General features: G+C 40.4%; 1 protein-coding gene across 1 annotated transcript in view; it reads right to left on the bottom strand.

The window, feature by feature from the left end:
- LOC124545853 (odorant receptor Or2-like) overlaps nt 1-24,780 on the bottom strand; it is a 167,025-nt gene that overhangs the window by 104,507 nt on the left and 37,738 nt on the right. The window contains exon 3 of the mRNA XM_047124811.1: nt 8,173-8,416. Coding sequence (XP_046980767.1) covers nt 8,173-8,416 — 244 coding nt within the window. The remainder of the gene's footprint in view (nt 1-8,172; nt 8,417-24,780) is intronic.

Genomic DNA, 24,780 nt, shown 5'->3' on the forward strand with positions numbered 1-24,780 from the left:
GCACAAAAGGGGGTAATCAGAATAATTGCTGGAGCTCATCCGAGATCATCCTGCAGACACTTATTTAAAGAGCTAGAAATCTTCACTGTAGCCTCACAATATATATATTCAATTATGAAATTTGTTATTAACAGTCCAAACGAATTCAAAAGTAATAGCAGTGTACATGGCTACAACACTAGGAGAATGGATGATCTTCACTATTCAAGGTTAAATCTAACTTTGGCTCAGAAGGGCGTAAATTATACTGCCACAAAAGTCTTTGGTCACTTACCTAATAACATCAAAAGTCTGACAGATAGCCATATAGCATTTAAAAGTAAATTAAAAGAATTTCTTAATGGCAACTCCTTCTACTCATTAGATGAATTTTTGGATATAGTAAGTGGGTAATTTCCCAACCCCACAAAAAAAGTAAAAAATTAAAAATTAAGAATATCGAGTGTCATGTAATATTTTGTCTAATTTAACATCTTGTATAGACACCTTTTATTAACCTGACACGTTCCACATCATTACGAAGTGTCGTATTCATGATCTATGGAACAAGTACTAATCTAATCTAATCTAACATCAAAACAACATGAATAAACAACTGACTCCAAACCATGAAAGTGACATGTCAGCCAGGCTTCGTAAATGGAAAAGTACAAAATCAAGTCAGGACAAAATGAGTGTCGCAATGGTAAGAAAAAATCACGTCATATGGCCGCAAATGACAACTATGAAAGAACGATGATAAATAATAAAATAATATTTAATCATAGTGAAAGAAAAAATATTAAGGAAAGTTGAAACGGTATTTCTAAAAGTCCTAAGTTACAGGAATGGAAGGTTTCTTCAAAAAAATTATTCTGAAATCTTTATCAGAATTTTAAAAGTAATAGGTATCAAATATTCCTGTTGTGAAAACGGTAGACTTGGCTTAAAAAAATGGCTCTGAGCACTATGGGACTCAACATCTTAGGTCATAAGTCCCCTAGAACTTAGAACTACTTAAACCTAACTAACCTAAGGACATCACACACACCCATGCCCGAGGCAGGATTCGAACCTGCGACCGTAGCAGTCCCGCGGTTCCGGACTGCAGCGCCAGAACCGCTAGACCACCGCGGCCGGCCGACTTGGCTTAAAAAATGGTAATGAATATGAAATGGTTACCAAATACAGCTTCTGAACGTACCACAACCATACCATTAATTAAGATTTCACATAATTCATAAAAATGTAAAACATTTCCTCCACCCAATAAAAATAAAATTGAGGATGTGACTAAAACTCTAAACAATAATAGAACTAATGGAGAAGATTATAAACGGTGTTCATAGAAGAATATCCCAGTTATAAATTTTAATAGTATCAACTGTAATCGTTGTAGAACTTTTCTTTTCTTTATTGAATATCAGTGCCCCATATGGGGTGGACTGGCAGCAGCATAGGCGCCGCTCTTCAGCCGACAGACAGTGCATAACAGGGAGACATTTAAAACAACATAAAGGAGGAAATATGGCGAAACAGATATAAAAAAGGGGGAAACACAATAAAAGATAGCGTAAAAAGGGGAAGACTGTGAAAAAGGTGGTAAAAATCTGAAAACTGTATACAAAAAAAACCACAGACTGTGACGATTAAAAGAAATACAAGGCGAACGATGGCCGGAGCTTAAAAGTTGCGATGGGCGGCGTACCACGTAACAATCACTGACAGCAGCACTACGTACAAGTCAGCACATGATTAAAATCAAAGCTCAGATGTCACATGAGAACAGCTCCTAACACAACACTGACGTAGAACACCGACGACGACGAACAAACTGATGTAGAATGTTGGTTGAAGCTCATAATTAAAGAGTAATTCAAATGTTTTTAGATGAGAACGCGTGCGAGTACTACTGTGCTGTTTTCCCCTTTGCAGCGCCACACATGCAAAGTTGGCGACCCCTGTGCGTAAAGCGTATTACGTTCTACAGTTCGCTAACAGTACAACGTGCGTTTCGTTTAAAGTTTAACTGTGATCCCCATGATGCAAAAATATCCGCAAGATGGTCTAGTCAGTTCGAAGTGACCGTATGTATGTGTAAAGGGAAAGCAACGAAAACACCAAAAGTGTCTGAAGAGGATTTTGACTATGTCAGAGCTTCGTACGTTCGCAGTACTCAGAAGACTGTTCGGAAACAAGTCTCGAACTTCAGTTGCCAAAGGCGAAAGTGTGAAAAGTTTTAAGATGAGGTTTGCACATGGGCCCATATCAGTTACAATCGATACGTTCTTTAAAGCAGGAAAATGACTTCCGTGACCGTGTGGTGTTTCATCTAAGTGGGGAGGTATATAGCCACAATGATCGTTTCTGCAGTCAGAACATCCTCACGAAATTGTACAACGTCAAAGAAATTCCCCAAAGGTAAACGTTTTCTGCGCTTTGTGCCAGCATCAAGTGTATGGTGAATTTTCATTTCATGGAGCTATTGAAACAGACGTGGCTTATCTGGATATGTTGCAAGAATGGCTCTGCAAAACTTTATTTAGCAGAAAGACGGAACACCTCCTCATTCGATCACTTTGTACGAGATCAAAATCCCTAAGCGTTGGATTCGTTGTAATCGTCAACATGAAATATCTCTTTTCCGCTGGCTTTCACATTCACCTGGACTCATGCCATGCAATTTTTTGTTTTGGGGCTTTATAAAAGATCATATCTATGTTCCGCAACTACCTAATAATTTTCCAGAGCTGAGACACAGAACTGAAGAGGCTATTGCTTCCATTACTCTGGACTGGTTAACAGAACTGTGAGAAGTAATGAATTATGGGTAGGATGTGTGCCACATGATAAAAGTCGCACGTACTGAATATTTATAAGAAAATGTATATTAGGTTATCTTCCATTTGATGTATAATTTGTTGTAAATAGTCTAAATCAAACTGTTGTAATATACTACTGAACAATTATTTTATGGATATTTTCAGAGAATGAAAGTCACATTAATTCACCCATTGTCTAAACAAGAAGAGAAACAAAATATCAATAGCTGTACAGAGGTATATTCCTTTTCCACTTGCTTATATAATGTTCTCAAAAATGTGACTGTAAAAATCTGAGTCAGTACTCGAAAATTATTTGGATGAATACAAATTTGGAATTAGAAAGGGTTTGTATTCAACTTAAAACCACTAATTCACCGGTTACTAAACTCCAATATCATGTAACTTTGAAAATTTTTAAGATCTTATGACTATTTAAATGAAAATCTTAGATAAAATAATTCAGGAAGTTGGCGTTAAAGATAAAGTTAAAAAACCTACTATGTCAGTCACTCTCAGACAAAGCATTAAAAATAAAATATGTTCGCCAAGTACCAAAACTAATCAATATAATTACAGGAGAAAGACAAAATGATAGTTTATCTTCAGTCCTCCTGAGCTGAGTTTCGAAGAAGTGACAAGAATATAGAATGATCAATATTATCAGAAGACAAATTACGTCCAATAATGGTGGAAGATAGGACAAATATGTTAAACTGCCTCGAATTGCACAAAGATTTAGCTGTATGTCCTGAAAGTCTAAAAATATAATGTTATTCTATATTTGGAGGAGATAGATAATAACTACAGGCTACTCGGAAAAAGCCTGCAAAAAGGGTGTTGCAGGCTAGGTTTGAGAAATAAGTGTTCATCCCTGAGTGAATTAGCATTAAAGGTAGCCAATTAGGCATTTGCTTGCATAAATTCGAGCAGCACGCCAGGTACAATTAGGGTCAGTTCTCATGACATAGAGGATAGCGCACAAGACTGCTCAGCCTTTGGTTGTGTTCGATCCTTACTAATGCCCCATGTCCAATTTTTGTATTGCTCTTTTGTTTGGTTTTAGGAAACCAAGTGAGGAACACATTTAGCGACATCGTCTCTGGCCAAGTTTGTGCACGGATTGGACTGATTGGCTAACTTCCATGCTAATTAACTCATAAATGGTCCCCATAAGCTCCCGAGCAGCACTCTTACAAGCATTTCAGACTGTATTCCAAGAATATCTCTAGCCAAAATAAGAAAGTTATTACAAACATAAATGTTCTCTAATTATTTGTAAAAATAATTTGAAAAAAATTGTTGAAATAACTGCTGTAAACGAAAGAACGTAGAAAGCCTGTCATGGTACAAGGAAGTTTTGTAACAAAACTTGTAGTAGTTGTTGTTATTGTTATTTTTGTCATGGTAGTGGTCTAAAGTCAAAAGTCTGGTTTGATGCAGCTGTCCTCGTCCACCCTGTACCAGCCTCTTCATCTCTGAATAATTACTGGAATATAACAGTGACTTTATACCAGTTATAAAAAAAAAAAACCAATTGATCACAGTGTAGTATTTTACTGGTCATCAAGATGAACGCCACTGTGACGTAATGGACCCCGCCATCTTCTATGTCATGCCATACGGTCTAGGTCAATGACTTACTCATGCCATCATGATGACATCATAGTAAAGGGGTGTGGCATGTGATGTCGTGGATAGGGTGCTGACGTGTACATGTGACTTCATGAATTTGACTAGTGTGTTGCTTGTTGGAACAAGTCTCAACTTGTTGATGATTCTTTTTTTTTTCCTTTTTAACATGTCACAGCTTGCCAGAATAAGTCTCAATTTTTCTTAGCCGATGACACATCAGGCAGTTCGTTACAATCTTGTGTAATAATAGTGATACATTGGGCAATCAGGTAAGTGACAGTAGTCATAACATGTGAATTTTATTGCCCAAATAAATTGATCATCATCTCAGCTCTCTACAAACAGTCCTTCATTGCTCCCTCTCAGCTGACCGTCATTGAACCATTTGTGTTTGGGGTAAAGGTAGCCACGATATGTCAACTAATCATCGTTTGCCCACCCTGTGCCATCTTTGCAACATACCATTATTGCCCCTTCCTCCCCCCCCCCCCCCCCCCACTCCCAGTTGTGGTTGGGATATTGGTAGCCACCATGTGTCAACTAGTCTGACCATCATTGTTCCAGTTCATTACAATGTTGTGTAACAGAACAAAGGTGGTGCATGGAGGTAATTTGTTACTGTTTTGGTGTAACCGGTTTTAGTAGGTTTTTTTCTGTTTTTGGACGGTTTTTGCTAAATAATCTGATCACCTCTGCCCCTGTTTGTTATAACATAACGACATAGGAGGTATTTTGTTAGAATTCGTGATGTATGGGGCGAATATATGTCAATATGTACAATAGCAGATGGTAAACGTTTTGTACTGTGAGATAAAGTTACAATGGGGTTACTATGTTTGGATGGCTTTGCGAAGTTGTTGTAAAGCATAGTAACCATCTTTTCTTACCTCTTAGAATGTGTATTAGTACTGCCCATTGAAGCGTCGTGAATTCTCCACTGTGTAATAGTATAAGTCAGCATTTTCCGCAGAAGATGACAAATGTTTTATTATATTTCATTTTTTTAATTTTCATTTTTTAATTTTGTATAATTTCATGCTAGCTGCAACTGGGCTAGTTCCTCCATCTTGCTTACTTTTTCCACTCCGCAGTCTCGTATTTTTAAATTCCCATCTCAGAGCCGGCCGGAGTGGCCGTGCGGTTCTAGGTGCTATAGTCTGGAGCGGAGTGACCTCTACGGTAACAGGTTCGAATCCTGCCTCGGGCATGGATGTGTGTGATGTCCTAAGGTTAGTTAGGTTAGTTAGTTCTACGTTCTAGGCGACTGATGACCTCAGAAGTTAAGTCGCATAGTGCTCAGAGCCATTTGAACCATTTGAACCCATCTCAGATTTTTGAATTTCCCATTAGTGCCATCTTGGATTTAGCGATTACAGTGCTACAAGTGCAGTGTCAACTAGCGTCAGGCACTTAAAGTGTGTTCCAGGTAGTTGATAGCCATACCGCTCATACTCATGAACAAGGTTTCGGTCAACCATGTATGACCGCCACTACGAATCAATCAGGTATGAAATCAGGTTATGGCCTGTAGTGATTGCGGCAACTGTGACAGCTGAACACTACCTCACTGACATCCTGCGACCTCATGTGCTACGTCTCGCACCCTCTCATAGCAGTGCTCCTGACTACTGAAGCCCAACAAGTGTAAGGAATGCTGCCAGTTTCCGACGGACAGATCATTTAAGAATTTGATCGTTATTTTGATCGTTCAATAGTTGTTAATAGATGTTACTACGGTAACTCGAAAGTACAGCCACCCCTGAAACACCAAATCATCCATGCTTTTCCTCAGGTAAAGCTAAGTGTTTTGCTGCCGTCCGATCATTATTTGACAGAATCTCTTGTGCACCCCTTCATTTTCTTGTGTATTTCCATACTTCGTGGTTATCAAACAGCTACAATCAGTCTAATAACCTGTACAAGTTGGACACGCTCATTTCAGCGCTATCTCGTTAATTCATGAAGAGTTTTTAGTATCTACAGTTGAGGCTTCATTCGGTGCATAGGTTTATATGTGCCTATCTACAACTAATGTACAGAGCCTTGCTATCTATGATCTGCCCATAATTTATTTTAGTAGCTTGTTCAAAACGACACTGATTAAATTAGATCTTCCCTGAGATACTTACGTCTCTAATTCATCTACGATAACGTTGGAAGCTAAAGAAGTGAATTAAAATTTGTGCTCCAGCCAATACTCGAACACCGGTCTTTTGGCTAGCGAGGCAGATATGCTGACCATTATACCACCACAGCTTTATGTTTGACATTTCTGCAGGAACTACTCAAGTAGAACACCCTCCCCAACACAAACTCCAATTCACATCTCCCCTTATATTGTCACTATTACCAGGGCAGCCCAGCAGTGGACATAATGGGGAAGTGCCGTACTGCATGTGATCGGATAGATCTTAAATTAAATTTTCCCTGAGACATTTAAGTCTCTAATTTATCTACGTTATTGCTGTGGGGCGGTGGTGGTGTGGGTGGAGTGCCGTGGCCTATTGTGGGGTTGTGGACCACTGAAGGCTACGGTGAGACGAAGCCTCTCCATCGTTTCTAGGTCCCCAGTTTAATACATACATAGATACATCTAACCTTCACCTCTCAATTATGTGAAGATTCGCCGTGAACGACAAGTGGTTTGGATTCCACGTAAACCATAGGTCCCCTTTCCCAGGCAGGGAAAAGGAAAATCGCCGGAAAGGCGCTCAATTAAGAAACTTGGACTAGGCCCTTGATTTGCAAAGTTTCATTATTAAGCATTGGATGGATGTAAGAGGTCCGAGCAGATGTAATTTCGATGTATTGCTCATGCGCTGCTTGCGATATGCAAGGTATAATAGAATCGCTGACCAGAGAGCAGTGTTGACTGAGTAGGTACTGTGTAGCTGTAGCAATAAGTTGTTGCTAGTCTGGTCTGGAGTCTGCTCTGGTCTGGTATGGTGTATCGTGTTGGCTGGCCGGTCGCGGTGCAGCGATGCCGGAGCCTGAGTATTATTGTATAAGGTAAAAAGCAGCCTCGCGCATATCTAATAATACTATCTGAACTCCCATGTAAATCATTTAAAAATGTCCTAATAATAATCTTCGCCATATAAAGTAATTTCTAACAAGCATTCATTTCAATTTAAAGAATTTACTAATTTCTCCAATCCATGATCATTCCGATTGTTGCAAAAGAAAAATCAGTTGCTTCCTTTCACAAATGACCAATCTGTCGGCCAGCATTGCACAGAGCGGTGCCGGAAAAATTTATTGTAAGAGCAGATATATTCGACAATTTTATTGAGGTAAGAAATTTTCCTTTTTTATTCAGAATGATCTTACAGGGCCATGACGCAGCACTGCTGTCGTCCAAAATTTACCAGGTTACTGACTTTATTTTTTATTACGAGGTTCAGGAATTTTTCTGTTTCGAGCTTACATTAAATGAGAAAATAATTTTGTGGGTACTTTAAATGGGAAACAAATTTTGTGTGGAGGTTAAATGTGAATGAATTCCTGTAGGGAGGTTATAAATTGGAACCAATTTTGTTCTGAGGTTACACAAAAATTAGAATCATTATCAATATCATTTATTTATTTTTTTATAATTTTGTGGGGAGGTTACAAGGAGAACCATTACACTTGAACGCCCTCGAGAAGAGCCTGACGCAGCCTCTTTTTCCCAACTGACGAAGTGTATGAGGCTCTGCTCTACTCCTTTTCCTGAGGGGTCCCCACTGTGACTTACTCAGCCCGCTGGCCAGCAGCTCCCGGTCGCGGCCGTTCTGCACGATCGGCCCCGTGATGAAGGAGACGAGCGTGACGCCGCCCACGCTCTGGAAGGAGCAGACGATGAGGCGCGACAGGTTGCGCGCGCGCACCAGCAGCGAGCGGCGCTCCTCCGGCAGGTGCGAGCAAAACTCGGCCGCGTTGCGCTCGATGTGACGCTTCAGCGCGTCCATGCTCTCCCTCTGCAGCACGAAGATGGTACCCTGCGAAAGTGAGCCAGATATCCCTCACACACCGGCCAAGAAACTTGTAATTCTTCCACACTTCGATTTCAATTTATAAGAGTAGCGAGAAATTCAGAATTGATGGCTGCCGTCCTGGTACATTCTGAAATCTCCAAGTTGAAGAACCGCAGCACGTCGCAGGAGGAACCAAGATATGAGGGGCGCCCAAAAAATTTTCGTTCTAAGGCTATACAGACCAGAATCGGTGTGCCAACCTGGAAAAATAGCCGTGAGCATTGACTTAATCAGCCCACTGACGCGTCATTTTGAAGATAACCGTTTGGTAAAACCCCGTGTCCTACTGCGTTAAGAAGCTATAACTGTCTGCTGCATTCCTCATTCGACAGGAATCGTCCAACATCCGAAGCTGTTTTTAAAGCAGCAGAGGCATGGCAATCGCATGGGGAGAGATGAAGACTATGTGGTGGGCGCTCGAGCGTTTCTTACTTGAGTTGGCGTAACTTCTGTGTTACAACATTTGCGATATAGGGACATGCGTTATTGCGACCAGCACGGAACTTGGCACACGATTCCACAGCCGTAGTTTTCGACAATAGTGCTGCCCCAACACATTCTTCACTCTCAGATGGATGTCTACCGGCGTTTCTCCTTCGACAGTCAAGAAATAGCACGTTGATCCTGTTTGGACGCCTTTACTGATAACATCACCATACTTCATTTTTTCGCGTTTATCGCACGCACTTCTGAAAGACACGCGTGCCACACTAACCCTCTGTCTATATGTCGGTTCTTATACGGGGTGTTCAAAAAGTATCTCCGCAGTGCCGTGTGATTGTTAACCGCGCATGCCGTATGCCACAGTGAATATACCGAAATGAAACTCAGTGAAATACAAGTTATTAATTTACTGAATATTCATTTTTACTTACAAATGGAAATGAAATGAACGTTTGGCGTCATTGGCCGGGAAGCTCCTTACGGGCCAGGTCCGGCCGCCTTGGTGCAGGTCTTATTACATTCGACCCCACATTGGGCGACCTGCGCGCCGGATAGGGATGAAATGATGATGAAGACAACACCCAATCCCTGAGCGGAGAAAATCCACGACCCAGCCGGGAATCGAACCCGGGCCCCTTAGGACGGCAGTTCGTCAAGCTGACCATTCAGCTATCGGGTTAGACTTGACTTACAAATTTTCATATTAAATGTTGAAAGCGTCCCCCCTGTTGTTCAATACACAATTCAATTCGTCTAATCATGTTTCTAAACACAAGCTGTAACATTTCTTCTGTAACAGAAGCAGTGAAAGTGGATATTGCAGCTTTCAATTCATCGTTGGATTTTGGACGGTTTTTACAGACAGTTGCTTTCGCTTCTTATTGTTCTTTATTTACGTGACCATTACAGCACTCCAACCCCAGTTCTCGATACCAGTAATATCGTGACAATATTCACATTTGGTTTTATTAATGTATAGGTACTCCGATGTATCGATATATTACAGTGATATGGTTCTTGTGTGTATTCATTTATGTGAGACTGTCGTAATCTTTGACTTACATGTAACCGTTTTGGCGCAAATGCGCACAGAGCAGTCTTTGTTTCACTTTGCAGAAGTTAAGTTGTTATTTCGCTTTGTAAAACAGCAGTCAAGTCTTGTGTTTGGTTAAAGTGGAAATTAAATGTATGAAAATTGTTACAAAACTGTTTTCTTGATGATGTGACAATTAAGAAGAAGTACATGTGAATTTACAAGAAGTTTAATAAAAATGTGGATCGTGAACACCAAGCCAAAAATTATTTCTACCATACCATTGTTCTGATCTGGGATTGTTTGATCATTAAGAATTTCCTGAAAAACGCATTTGTTAGGTCTTGAAATATTGCTAAAATGCAGATCTGGACCTTCTAGCAGTCAAAGTGGAATCACCCTAGAATCAACAAGATGAGCCATAACAACTTCGACGGAATCTACGTGGGAATCCATTCAAGATAAGTGCCAAAATTAATGACTTTTTTGCAGTGACTTTATTACTTCCATTCTGACGATACCATCCACAGTCAATAACTTTGCTGTTGCCCGATAAAGCGAACATATGCTGCGTGAGCAACATTATTAATCTGATTTCTAACCTACTTTGCAAGTGGTGGTATTGTTAGACGCTGCACCCCAGAAGAAAAAGTCAGGTTGTATTAGGTCAGACGATCGTGGAGGCCAAAGTCCCTGTGAAATTATGCGATAACCAAAACATCAGCAAGCAGTGACATTGAAACGCGAGCTGTATGCGCGGTTGCGCCATCTTGTTGAAAATAACAGTTCAGTATTTCACGTAACACAAGTTCTCCTATGAATGGGTCCAGAATATCACTGCAGTATCGTTGTGCGTTTATTGTTTCGTTGAAAAACCCAGGCAGACGAACAATTACACGGCATGCGCAGCTAAAAATCATACGGCATTCCGGAGAGACTTTTTGAACACCCCGTATTTACGCATCGGAGTCGTGCTACGTTGCATGGGCTGCAGCGACGCCCTCAGACGGAAACTTTTTGAATGCTCCTTATACTCGTAAAATGGCGATGCAAATTAAAAGCAGACTGGCGAGGAGTAATTCATTGTCTATATCTGATGGGGAACAATCGTACAACTACCCATACTAAGATGGTGGAAGTGTACGGCAGCAAAGCATCAACAAATGACACAATTGTTACGTGGCACAGACGTTTTCATTGTGGTCAAGCAAGTTTGAATGACGAACTAAATGACAGACCATCTCTCTGTGGAAAATCACGAATCTAAAGTGAAGGCACTGGTGCTTGAAGACCAGTCGATGCGAGAGAGGCAACAGTGAGCCATTTATCAGTTTCAACATCTTTTACGATATTTTGAGCATGTCAAATGTCACCATTGCTGTATTTCGTGATGCTCAAACCCCTTCAAGAAGTTCGCAGAACCAAAGCAGTTGTGTAAGTTGTACAGCTGTGCCAGGCCAAACCAGATAACTACTTTATCCGTCTAATCTCCATCTACGAATGCTGGATTTATCAGGACGACACGTGGATTCATCAGTGCTAAGGAAAGTCAGAGTCGCAATTTTCCTACTATATGTTTTATGTGGCAGCCGGCCTCAGTGACCGAGCGGTTCTAGGCGCTTCAGTCTGGAGCCACGCGACCGCTACGGTCGCAGGTTCGAATCCTGCCTCGGGCATGGATGTGTGTGATGTCCTTAGGTTAGTTAGGTTTAAGTAGTTCTAAGTTCTAGGGGACTGATGACCTCAGCAGTTAAGTCCCATAGTGCTCAGAACCATTTGAACCAAAACTGACTCATTTTTACAACCGACTGGCCAGTGGACTGTTTTTCATTTTGTTCAGTCGTTTTTTGTCGGTCGCATGAATCAACCCAATGAAACTACACTGTCAGTCACATACATGTTACCACTTGTCACAGGCCTGAATAACTACCTTTGCAGTGGAGACCACTGAAAGACGTGCAGAAAGAGAGTCAGAGAGATTCTGGGAGGTACCAACAGCAATACGGAGTCACGCCAATTCCAGCGCCGTTGCCAGCTGCGCGAGGTTTCTCGGTTGATGATCCATGGCGCGAACGGCTCGATCGATTGGGTTCAAATCCGGGCAGTTTGGTGCCCAGAGGAGTACCTTAAACTCCTCCTGACACTCTGTGAGCAGTGTTGCATGTTGCATTGCCCTACTCGTAGATGTTATCGTGCCGAAGAAAACCAAACTGCATGTGAGGGTACCCAAAGATAGATGCATACTTGTGTTGATCCATTGTGCCTTCGAGAATGACGTTATCTCTCACGGAATGCCACGAAATCATTCGCCATATCATAGAGCTCCCTCCTTCGGCCTTGTGATATTCGCTATTTTTGACTTCATTAAAACAGCAAATACGAGTAGTTAATACTTTCAGCCAGAAGCCAAATACTTGTTTGTAAATAATGATTAATGTATAATGAGGCGTCGCATAGCGACGGTGGAATTTTCTAGTGATGTAATTTGTCGTCTTTGGGCGGCAATAAAAACAGAAAAATACGGATAGATATACGATCCTTCACTATTTTGTTCGCTGGAGAACAAATGAAGCCTGGAGCGCTAAGAAGACTTGTACTGTTTTTCTGAAGTAAGACGGACGCAGATTTGTGGCAGTCTGATCTAATTTTTGCTAAATGTATAAAAACGTGTATGTCTGAGTTGAGTGAAGTGTAAAGAACTGTTATAACTTACCGTGACGACGCACGAGCGACTCAAAGAAGACAATGGCTATATAAAAGAGCGCTAAATGGACATGATACGGACATAAAAATCTACCGTCATTGTTGTATTAAGCTTAAGGTACGATATATGTTTTAGTTATAATAAATATTTGTTCTGGGAATACTGAATCATTTAGCAGTGCTCATTCCCATTATCTCCTCAGTATTATTTTCATTTTAATTATGCATTTTGCTAATATTACAGACACCAAGATCAGCAGTCTAATGTGCGTGTTACATTGATAAAAAGAAAACTGTTTTATCGTCTTCTTGCATCAGCTTTAATATCGAATTTCCCTTTTGTGTGATGTTACAGTTGTTTTTGCGCCCTTAAGAACTTTCTGGTCCCTTAGGAAATTGTTTTGTCATAACAATAACTTCACAACCGGGTATGATCGTATCTACGATCATGAAGTAATTAGAAAGACGATAACGCAATTTCTTAATCAATAGCACGCTAGTTGAGACTGCCTCAAGCCACGCGAAACTGCAAGTAGAAACTATTCACATCTCATAATGCAATATTTTATGACAATGGTCAATCCATGATTCTTACGCCAATTGCGATTGATAAAACAGTAAGCTAAATCTCAATTTCCAACTTTCCATTGAATAACAACATCACTTTTATTTCGTAACATCACACTTGGCGCCCGAACAGGGACTTGACCAAAAATTAGTTCAAATTCTTGGAAAATTTTCTATGTGCTTTTGTTAATAAATGTTCTGTCGTTTCATGTACACATCATCTCTCTGTGAGAATGACAGAAAATACGCTGGTCGATAACGCAGTTTAATTATCGAGAGAAAGGAAAAGAAAAGAGACGCGAAATTGCTGAGACAACCTAGTGCAAACCAAGCCATCAAAAAGTAAGTCAGAATTTTGCATACGCAGTGTAGTGCTTCAGTAGCAACGTTGCTTTTCCAAGTCGATCCACATCCTTTCTATCTCCTTCCCGCTGTAGAAAATCTGCTTTATTTTATCTTTCAAAGTAAAATTATTCGTAGTCTGATAATAGAAATTATTTCTCCCCATTGTTAGTATAGCTGTATTACATTTTTAAACATGGAGGATAGTGTGTGCAATTTGCAGTGAAGAGCATCTTCATTCATTTGTCTGAAACGTTTAGGTTCCATCTTGTCTTCTCGCCAGATAGAATTTCATTTGTTGCTCACGCGAGAGTGGTGCTCTTAGCGGACTCACCACGTCACTGACAAACGACGAAAGCCTTGCGTAGCACGTGGTTTACTGACGAAAATGGCAGATAGTAAACAGAGACAGGTGACAACAGGAGACGGGAGTGAAGACGTTAATAGTATCCCATACCCTTTACGATCGCGAACGGTAGGTTCCCGTGTGGAAACTGAACTAACCATGTCTGTAACAGGGGAAAGTGACCCTAAAGTCCAAATTCTTCCCGCTGCAGCTACAAATGACCTCGGTGCGTTAATGGAAATGCTGAAACAACAGTTTGACGCAGTAAATGAGACTATAAAAACACAAAATGAGACTGTTAACGCCCGATTAGATGCTGTAAGCGAATCAGTAAAAACACAAAATGAGACTGTTAACGCCCGATTCGATGCTGTAAGCGAATCAGTAAAAACACAAATTGAGGCTGTTAACGTCCGATTAGATGCTGTAGGCGAATCATTAAAAACACAGCTAGGCACAATCAAAACAGATCTGCGTAAAGAAATTACGGCTGAATTAAATACCCATTTGGGTGAAGTGCAAACTAAGATCAGTGATCAAATTCAGAAAATGCAGAAACAGGTGAAAAGTGAAATAGCTGAAGTATCTGGAACATTAAACACAAAAATTCAGGCAGCCACCAAAGAAATAAACTCAGTTAGACATGCAGTATCTGGCATTGAAAGTGTAGTGGAGGATCTGTCGAGGCAGATAGACTCAATCAATATTGAAGAACAGGTTAAGAGCACCGTGAAAGCACACACGGAGGCATTGTCGGAACACTACGGTGAATGGATAAAGGGTAAAGATATTTTTATCGAAAAGAAGGTCAGGGAGGAGCTTAGGGAGACTGTCAAGGATGTAACTTATGAAATCTTAGCTGCTCCTGGTAAGTCTGGAGACACAGTGCTTTCTGAATTGGGACAGATTCGGAGGACACTTACACGGGATCTTCCCGAGTGGAAGCAGCAAGTAGTGGACGAAGTCAGAATGCTGAGAAACTGGGTAGAAAATCCGCACACGCATACGCAAACTATAGGGAACAACTCTTTAGACGGTGACGAATGTCAGTCAACTCCTTATCGTTCACCGCCTGATTACATGCAAAACGACAGTCCTGTTGAGTCCCGAGTAGGGAAAATAAATGATCCGCCCACAATCGTGAGTTTAATGCAAGAGGAAAGTGTGATTAAGCATCGCACTTTTCCTGTTTTTCATCCGCAGAAGCGAGAAATACACCCCATCGTGTTCCTAAAGAATTTTTCCGGCATATTTCCCAGGAGCTGGACAGACAGACAGCGTATTCAGTTCGTCACTGGCTTTATTTCTGGTGATGCAGCATTATGGGGAACGGAAATGGTAGACACGTGTAGGAATTATGAAGAGTTTGAGAAAATGTTCTTGGCAAAATCTTGGAGTAATGGGGTACAGCAAAGATTAAGGAAGGAGGTGTATGGTGCGGAAATTTTCAATGAGAAGCATGGAAGTCTCCGGCGATACTTCGAGAAGTATCTTGCAAAAATTAAATTCTGGGATTCTCCGATTTCTTCCAAGGACGTAATTATGATTCTCAAAAGCAAACTCCCTGTATCTATTAGAGAGAAACTAGTAAGTGTGTCCGAAGAAGACACGGATGCATTCCTTTCTGTGCTGGATTCCTTAGATTTAATTAGCGAGGATGTGCGCTCCAAGGTTGGCAGCGGCAAATTCTTCCCTGGCAGCCAGCAGAATGCATCGCACGCGGACAACAATGCGCCGAAGGAGAGAGCGAGCTACTGCGACCGCTGTTGCCAACCTGCCAGCCGTTATGAAAAGGCAAATGGCAATAACTTTAAATGGAAGCAGAAAACCAATTACAGTAATCAGCAGAGATACCACCCAATTTACAACCATCAGGAACAACATCAGTACGGAAACCCACCCTTTAATTCTGCGCCTGAGCAGTATGGAAATTCTCCACAAACGATTGGTAATTTTTCAAATGGGCCAGTGTACAATCAAAGTTATAGGTCGAAAACTAGCAAGTGGCATGGGCAAGGCGGAGGCCACCCAGCACATCAGAACAACTTTTCACAGAATAGAGGACAGCGGAACAATTTTCAAACGGTACCAAATGCGAACTTTCCTTCACAAGGAAATGGTTCTCCCGGCAACCAAAAGATCGGGCGACAGCCGCCGTCTCAAGTATTTTATTCACAAGTGAATGCACCCAGTGGATTTTATCCCTCTACACCGGCATTTGTACCACATGAAACGGAACAAACACTTAAGGCCATGAATGACAAACAGGTTAAACATCCTGCGGAAAATTAGAGGCAGCACCTTTCAGCCTCCTAGAGGTCGCTGCCGGTTCCAGTGGGGGTACTAACGAATACTGTGATTCTGAGTATGCTAATGCGATACGGTACGACCATGAGACCGACTTACGAGATGACCTTGCACCTGACCTAGAAGCTCAAGACATTAATGACATTTATGATGAACAGGTCCAGGCTTCGATTAAGATTTCTATTGCCAACATTCCTGTCACAGCCATTGTTGATACAGGAGCAAACATCAATGTGATGTCATCATGTCTCTTCAGACAGGTGTCTTCTGTTTCAAAAGTTTTATCATTGCCGATTCAGGGTTGCTCCATATCGGAAGCAATTGGTCTATTGAAACAGAGAGTTAGCTTACAGACACAGCCTCAACTGCAGATAGAATCTCTTGCGTACTGGAAATTCCCTTGTGTGAACTGTTAATGATAAGTATTGTGTTGAACAGTGCACTGACTACATGGTAACGGCTACTACATGTAAACTTTAAGTATTAAATGTTAAGTATGGAAAAATTGTTTATAGTGATGGACATGAACTGATATTTCTTCAACAAGCTGAAGCAGGAAATTGGGGTTGCACCAAGAATTTCAATTTAATTTTAAGTTAGTATTAAAAAAAAAGTGCTTGCGAGGCGATTGCCCGGAGCTATATAAATATGTAAAGGTGAGAAATGGAGAAGGATGCGTAAATAAGCACTTCTCTCAAGGTACAAGAAGATAGATTTATTTTTAGTAATGTAAGTACTTGAAGTTCTGTTGTAAAAGCCCAAATTACCTGCTTAAAAAAAAAAAAAGGTATATGTTCAAACACTCCAGACAGTGGGACAGGAGTAGAAGAAATAGCTTAAAGTTCAGTTAAAGCGTGCTGTTAAATGGAAAAACAAGTGGTAACCCGCATGTGTTCACGCAAGGAGACAATAAGCTGTAGTAAACTAAGTTAGGTGAAATACAGTACAAATGGAGGCAAACCATGAAGCATCAATAATGTAGCGTAAGTACTCCACGAGGCCATTAATTGCTATGAAAGTATACTATTTCCCTGTGATCTGAGCCCAATGTAAAGAGTATATGAGGAATGTTAGCTGACGAATTGATTTCAGTAGAATAAAGGTACTAAATAACCACACAGCAAGCCCCCTGTATCATAAATAAGTCCAAGTAAAGATCTTCAGAAGATTTGTAGTGTAATCTAGCGACCATTCAATACCCTAATTGAAGGCTAATCCAAAGAACAAGCAATTCAGTGATATTTAAACTTAATACTGACTATAACCAGAGTAAGACGTAGAAGTCGCAAAGCATGCTGTAATGAAAGACGTTGAAATTTATATATGTGCCTATGTTTATTATGATAATTTTATTTACGTGCAGATTTTATTGCAAAAATGTCTCCTAAGACACTCCTCTTATGAAAGCCATTTTCCTTGTGCCTGTTCCTTTTGATCCTGGTTCATTAACCCAGACCAAGGGTCGACTTGTAAAAGGCACGTGTGCTTCGGGGCAAAGCAGTGCTTATGAGAAATGAGACACGTAGCGTGATGAACTTCGCTAGCTTTGGTAATGTTTGTTATGGACCGGTTGCGTAAACCCAGTGAACTGTCGGTAATTCCATTCATGCGAAAAAAAAAAGTAGACACGCGTTACCCTATTTTTTTTTTTTAAACAGAGAACGATTGCTGAGTACATGAAGCGAAGAGGGAGACCTATTGTTATCCAGTCTGCCCTCAAATATATATATATAAAAAAAAGATTCAGCGTTAAATGCATACTCGTTAAGTAGTAGATATTCTGCGTGGCAGTAGAAAATGATCTTGGGTGCACTAAAGAATAAATGCAACGAGTGTTGCGAAACCTGTAGTTTTCATAATGAGGAGATGAGCCCTTAAAAGAAAGTTTGAAAGAATATTTTTAGGTTCACTAGTGAAAGTAAACCTTGAGATATAAAGAGTCCATTCATAAAGCAGTTGTTCACTGGACTTAACAAAAGGAGTGACCATTAATTGTAAATATTAGCTCGTAAGTGATCTTTTGTAAATAGTAGAATATAAGTATTTCTGTACCAATGGAGGAAACCTGCAAAATTGGTTGTTTTGTAAATGAACTCTATCGGCGAAGGAACTAAGCACGAATGCTGTGTGAAGATGCACACTTAAGTGCGACGTGCATAATAAAAGTAACTGTTCACTGTATATTAGTGGTAGTGTTGTACTGCAAGTGTAACAAGAAGTCAAGGCTACGACAACAGGTGCAACGCAAAGTTCAGTGTTGTTCTAAGTGCAGCGACAGCTAAAACATTCGTCGTCACTTACCTGTGAGCCTCATGGGAGGCAGTTGACAGAGAAGTATGGAGGCAGCTTCAGTGTCTGGCTCCTCCGATGGAAAACGCGCGCGAGGTGTTTGTATCGATCCACTCGTGTGATACGAAGTTCACAAAAAAAAAAAAAAAGGAGCACTCGACGACCACCAGCTCTGTTACAGCCTGAGCGCGAACGGATACTGAGTGTTGGAGCTCACGCAACACTGTGCAGCCGCTGTGAGTGGCTGACGTGTGGGTGACGAAACAATCCAAACTTTAAACTGCTATCCGCCATGACTTCCATCGTACATACTGGAGGAAAGACATTTGTACACTTGTGTGACTACATCTTCATATGTAAATTAAGCGATTTTCTTGAGTTGAAGTTAAGATGAGTGAGAAGTAGATTGTTAGATTACTCAGACCTTAAAGCCATTAATACCGGCACTCCTGAACACTGCTAAAATGAATTATAATCCTGTCTCTTGATGGACAAAGAAAATGAATGTGCACTATAGGAAGACCCTAAACTCCAGACCAGTCCCGATCCTTAACAAATGTATCCAATAGGTTATAAGTTATACTAATAATTTTCCACTTCTTCTGTTTCATATTGTAAATAAAAACCCGGGAAGCCGCATGAATTCCTGGCACCACAGCGGAAAGGACAGATGTACTGCATGATGAACGCCGTAGACAGCTAACACAGAAAGTGAAAGCATCACGAAGTGTAGTGCTACGTTATTAAACTGTAATTGAACCACAATGAGTCAACAGATGCTCGAACATTGTCCACTCTAGTTTAGTGAAAATAAGCACTCACTGTACTCATGTATTAGTTGTTAAGCTCAAGAGAAAGTAATTTCTGAATTCTATCCCCTGAAGAGCGAAATGAACGTTCACTTATTGTTATAAGCAAATATGGACCAAACTTAAAAATGCACATAAATGTTAGTCTTGGTATTATGGAATGAAGTGACTGATGAACAAAGAATGAAAAACTTTATTTTGAAAAATGATAAATATCTGATATATGTTTATAAATGTAATTTCGATTTAAGTACATAGTACGCCAGTAACATTATGTAAATGTCACACCAAAAATCACGAATATCTCATGAGGACATGAGGATCGAGGTAATCCTTCGGCATTCCCTCTCTCCTCATGGGAGGCAATGTGATATTCGCTATTTTTGACTTCATTAAAACAGCAAATACGAGTAGTTAATACTTTCAGCCAGAAGGCAAATACTTGTTTGTAAATAATGATTAATGTATAATGAGGCGTCGCATAGCGACGGTGGAATTTTCTAGTGATGTAATTTGTCGTCTTTGGGCGGCAATAAAAACAGAAAAATACGGATAGATATACGATCCTTCACTATTTTGTTCGCTGGAGAACAAATGAAGCCTGGAGCGCTAAGAAGACTTGTACTGTTTTTCTGAAGTAAGACGGACGCAGATTTGTGGCAGTCTGATCTAATTTTTACTAAATGTATAAAAACGTGTATGTCTGAGTTGAGTGAAGTGTAAAGAACTGTTATAACTTACCGTGACGACGCACGAGCGACTCAAAGAAGACAATGGCTATATAAAAGAGCGCTAAATGGACATGATACGGACATAAAAATCTACCGTCATTGTTGTATTAAGCTTAAGGTACGATATATGTTTTAGTTATAATAAATATTTGTTCTGGGAATACTGAATCATTTAGCAGTGCTCATTCCCATTATCTCCTCAGTATTATTTTCATTTTAATTATGCATTTTGCTAATATTACAGACACCAAGGTCAGCAGTCTAATGTGCGTGTTACATTGACAAAAAGAAAACTGTTTTATCGTCTTCTTGCATCAGCTTTAATATCGAATTTCCCTTTTGTGTGATGTTACAGTTGTTTTTGCGCTCTTAAGAACCTTCTGGTCCCTTAGGAAATTGTTTTGTCATAACAATAACTTCACAACCGGGTATGATCGTATCTACGATCATGAAGTAATTAGAAAGACGATAACGCAATTTCTTAATCAATAGCACGCTAGTTGAGACTGCCTCAAGCCACGCGAAACTGCAAGTAGAAACTATTCACATCTCATAATGCAATATTTTATGACAATGGTCAATCCATGATTCTTACGCCAATTGCGATTGATAAAACAGTAAGCTAAATCTCAATTTCCAACTTTCCATTGAATAACAACATCACTTTTATTTTGTAACATCACACCGTTATCTCTCACGGAATGCCACGAAATCATTCGCCATATCATAGAGCACCCTCCTTCGGCCTAAACCCTTGCGACGTTTGTTGAAGGGTGTTTGCTTTCAGACGTTTCATGCCAATGGAAAGACCACTTGTCGCCAATCAGCGGACGTCCACTTGCAGTACTGGAGTGCAAATTCCACCCTTCTTCTCCAATTAACGGCAGTCAACATGGTTGCATGAACCTTGGTTTAACCGGACGGTCAATTGCTTAACAGTTGCACATTTATTCGCCTGTACATATCTGCGCAGCCATTGTCCACCACAGGTGTCTCTGCGCCGGTTTTGGGTAGCGCTGTTTTGCCATGAGCGGTGTACCTTAACCACGGCGCCACACGAGCAGTTTACAGCCTCAGCCGTTTAGGAAGTCCTTTCACCCTTGGGCCACAAACCAATGATCATGTTTTATTGGTCGCCAAACAAATCGCTCGGTTTCCGCATTTCGACAACTATTGCACTGTTTTCCTCTCCGCAGCTAGTTCTGCCACCTGCCATTTGTGAGATTTTATTGCACATTGACATCGCATATAGGTGATGGTCACATTAGTATGACTGGACCGCCTAGTTTCTGCGGCCTTGTCAGCTACACGAATTTCTTCATTCACTGCACGGGTCTGAATAGTTACACTAACTTAGTGTGAGAAAAACGACTGACAAGTCTCCGACAGTTACGACAGATATATGAATGTTTTCACTCAGTCTTCGGGGTGAGTAATTTCATTTAAATATTCTTCAGCATATTAGCATATCTAAACGATGGCCATCGTTGACAACCTTTTCTTTCTTTCTTTTTTTTTAAAAAAAAAGACACAAACAATGCATATTATTTTAATCAGAGCTGAAAACTGTATTGCTAAAAATGGAGTATTTTGAAAATTTATGTATTTACATAAATACGGATTTTCGTATTTCTGGCAGTAAATCTGGACTTTTTTTGATGACTTTAAAAGGCTAACAGCTGGTGCTACATTACAGATTTACGTTTAAATAAATGAAGAATTACGTTTTCATTTAAGTTTATTGAAGCTCTGTCTTCTTTCCACTGGTTTGCAGTTATCACTGATAATTTTATTTTAGTAAATGCTGAAGTGACGTAAACAGGAAGCATATAAGATACAATTATTTTAATTGTTTGGTGACTTAATCACATACTTTTAAGCACATACTGTCACTTGTTGGAAGTGCTTTTCTCTCCTTTTTGCGAAAAATAATTTTTATCATTCGTAAATTTTCTCTGAATGTCTTTAGTTAATACAGTTTCATAATATTATTCGCCCCTGCAGATACTGTATATAGCGTGTAATTTATCTCTGGGATCATTTTTTTTTATCTAGTCATATGATTTCTCCCATTTCCAAGTCATGAGCGTTCCAGTATTCTGGTACAGGCACAATGTTCACCGTTTCAGAAATAATCATGAACGGCAGACTATACTAAAAGCAATTCATTGTCATTCAGTAAAAAGCAAACATCGGACGACAGTAAAAGTGACGACAGACAATAAAAGAGCGCAGTCAACAATAATAATTGAACAATGCCAGAACGATGAAATGTTTGTATTAGGTTCCTCCCACACACTGGTTTCACTCGGAAGATGTGAATGAATGAATAATTCAACCGATACGCAAAACTACAACCGAGTGAGTCTATTGTTTTCCAACAACCGAGTGAATCGATTGCTTCGTTCGGTTGTTCCCATCACTAGATGCTAACAGATAATGCTCATAAGGACCAAACCGTCATGGGGGCATACTGTCGCAATCTTATGCCGAGGTTACGCGAGCCAGTGAATGTACATCGTAGCGGAAGTTCTCCAGAGGGGCGTTTTTGTTGCACAATCTCGTTCTTCACAGGATACAGGCAGATAAGATTCTTCTTTAGACGTATATTCTCTTTGACACGGTACCCAGTGACGTCTTTCTCTTTTCTCAGATGAAGAAACCACTGCGTAACAGGCATTTCCAGAATGACAGATGATTTTCGAAGTGGTTCGATTCCTGATCAACCAAAATGCAGATTTCTAGAGCAAAGGTCTCCAACTGCTACCCATCGCTGGGAAAATGTGTCACATTTAGAGGTGAATACGTAGAGAAGGACCAACACGAACACCAACTATCATCGGAGCAGCATAACTTTTTTTCAAAGTTACAACTAATACTTTATGGTAACCTCTTTTTGATTAAGGGGACAAACTTCAGGAAGTGATTCCTTGCAGGAAAAGGAACAACGAAACTCATATCAAGATGTGTTTGGAAATGGACGACGAATCTCCAATAAAGCAATTAGTATTGGTGCGTCACGTTAAACATTACATGGCACTAATTTTGTGGTGTCACCACCAGACACCAAACTTGCTAGGTGGTAGCCTTTAAATCGGCCGCGGTCCGTTAGTATACGTCGGACTCGCGTGTCGCCACTATTAGTGACTGCAGACCGAGCGCCGCCACACGGCAGGTCTAGAGAGACTTACTAGCACTCGCCCCAGTTGTACAGTCGACTTTGCTAGCGATGGTTCACTGACAAAATACGCTCTCATTTGCCGAGACGATAGTTAGCATAGCCTTCAGCTACGTCATTTGCTACGACCTAGCAAGGCGCCATTAGCAGTTACTATTGATGCTGTAAAACATGTACCGTCAAGAGCGATGTTCACCATTTATGGATTAAAGTTAAGTATTCCACAGCTACGTCCTTTTTTGCTAGTCTAATTTCCTTGACCTGTTCCAGACCTCACGCCAGCCTGCGTGAGCTAAAACGCGTGCCTCTCGGCTTCCTCTCATACCGGGTTGGCTCTCTCGCCAATCCACAACAAATTTATTATTAAACTAATGCATATCTACTACCGTAGATGGCACTGAACAACTACATTAATCCGTGTATTGAAGATTCTATTATTCGTGCTTAGTCAAAGCACAATGACCCGTTATTCACGTCAGAATGTCTCAAACAGTCGTGAAACCGTGTACTCCCTTTTCTGGCACATATTCTAGTGCACTAATCAGTCGTGCAAAAATTTTTCCTTGAAATGAACGGGTGAATTGCGAGGAACAAAAGTTCTGACAACTTTTCCCTTTGTTTAGAGATTTAATGCTCTTTTTTTTTCGATGTGGAGCGGTTTGCTGGGGCGCAAGTGGCTTGCGCCACGTGACTTCCAAGAGAAAACTTTTGTGATGGTGTATGCTTGTGGATAGCGCATTTCGGCATTAGCAATTTTTTTATAAATTAGTGTTTAATAGCAGGCAACACCAAGGGACGCAGCTAGCAGCGAATATAAATGGTACAGTGTTTCTGTACTTTGGCTACACGTATTCGCATCATTTTAATTTGAGAAACATTTCCACCTGCGATATATCAGAATTTTCTCATAATACAAGCATACACCTATGTTTTTTCATTTGTGTGGCCATAACACTCATAATTGGTTTACAATTATTAAGGTATTAAAAATCGTCTGTGCAAGTATAAGACAGTGTGTATGTTTTATCACCATACATATTTCGTTTTATTGATATAAAACATAATCAGTGTCCTGCAATGACACATATTTACAATCTGATTTGCTTTCTAGATCTAAAATGTTCTGTGTAATGTCCAGTTTGTTCCGTAATATTTTAGGGAGAAGTTTTTAATGTGTTCTCAGATTCTCTGGTTCATCCACCCTTTTTTAAGTGATGGCCCAGGCTTATTTTCCTGTCTAATTATATTAGCTTCTCTCTTGTATTGCTTCTGTTTTAATTAGGAATTTTAGAACATCTGACAATATTAACGCTGTCTTAAAGCAAGTGAGGTAGTGTGATTGTGCGGGTGACCATTGAAACACGTATGTAACGCAGCAGCGATGGCGAGGCATTGTAGCATCTGTGACCAGAGAGTATGCGCTTGACCGCGCGAGTGTTGCGAGCGGTTCTCAGTCAGTAGTAGTCTTTGCGAGTTAGTTGTCGCTATGCAGAGTAGCAGTCAGTCAGTCGTTGCGAGTCTGTAGCTCTGTCTAGTTGAGAGCAGTACTCAGTCTGTAGTCGTCATGCAGAGCGGTCCG

Source organism: Schistocerca americana, chromosome 8, assembly GCF_021461395.2.
Source record: "Schistocerca americana isolate TAMUIC-IGC-003095 chromosome 8, iqSchAmer2.1, whole genome shotgun sequence".
Lineage (NCBI taxonomy): Eukaryota > Metazoa > Arthropoda > Insecta > Orthoptera > Acrididae > Schistocerca > Schistocerca americana.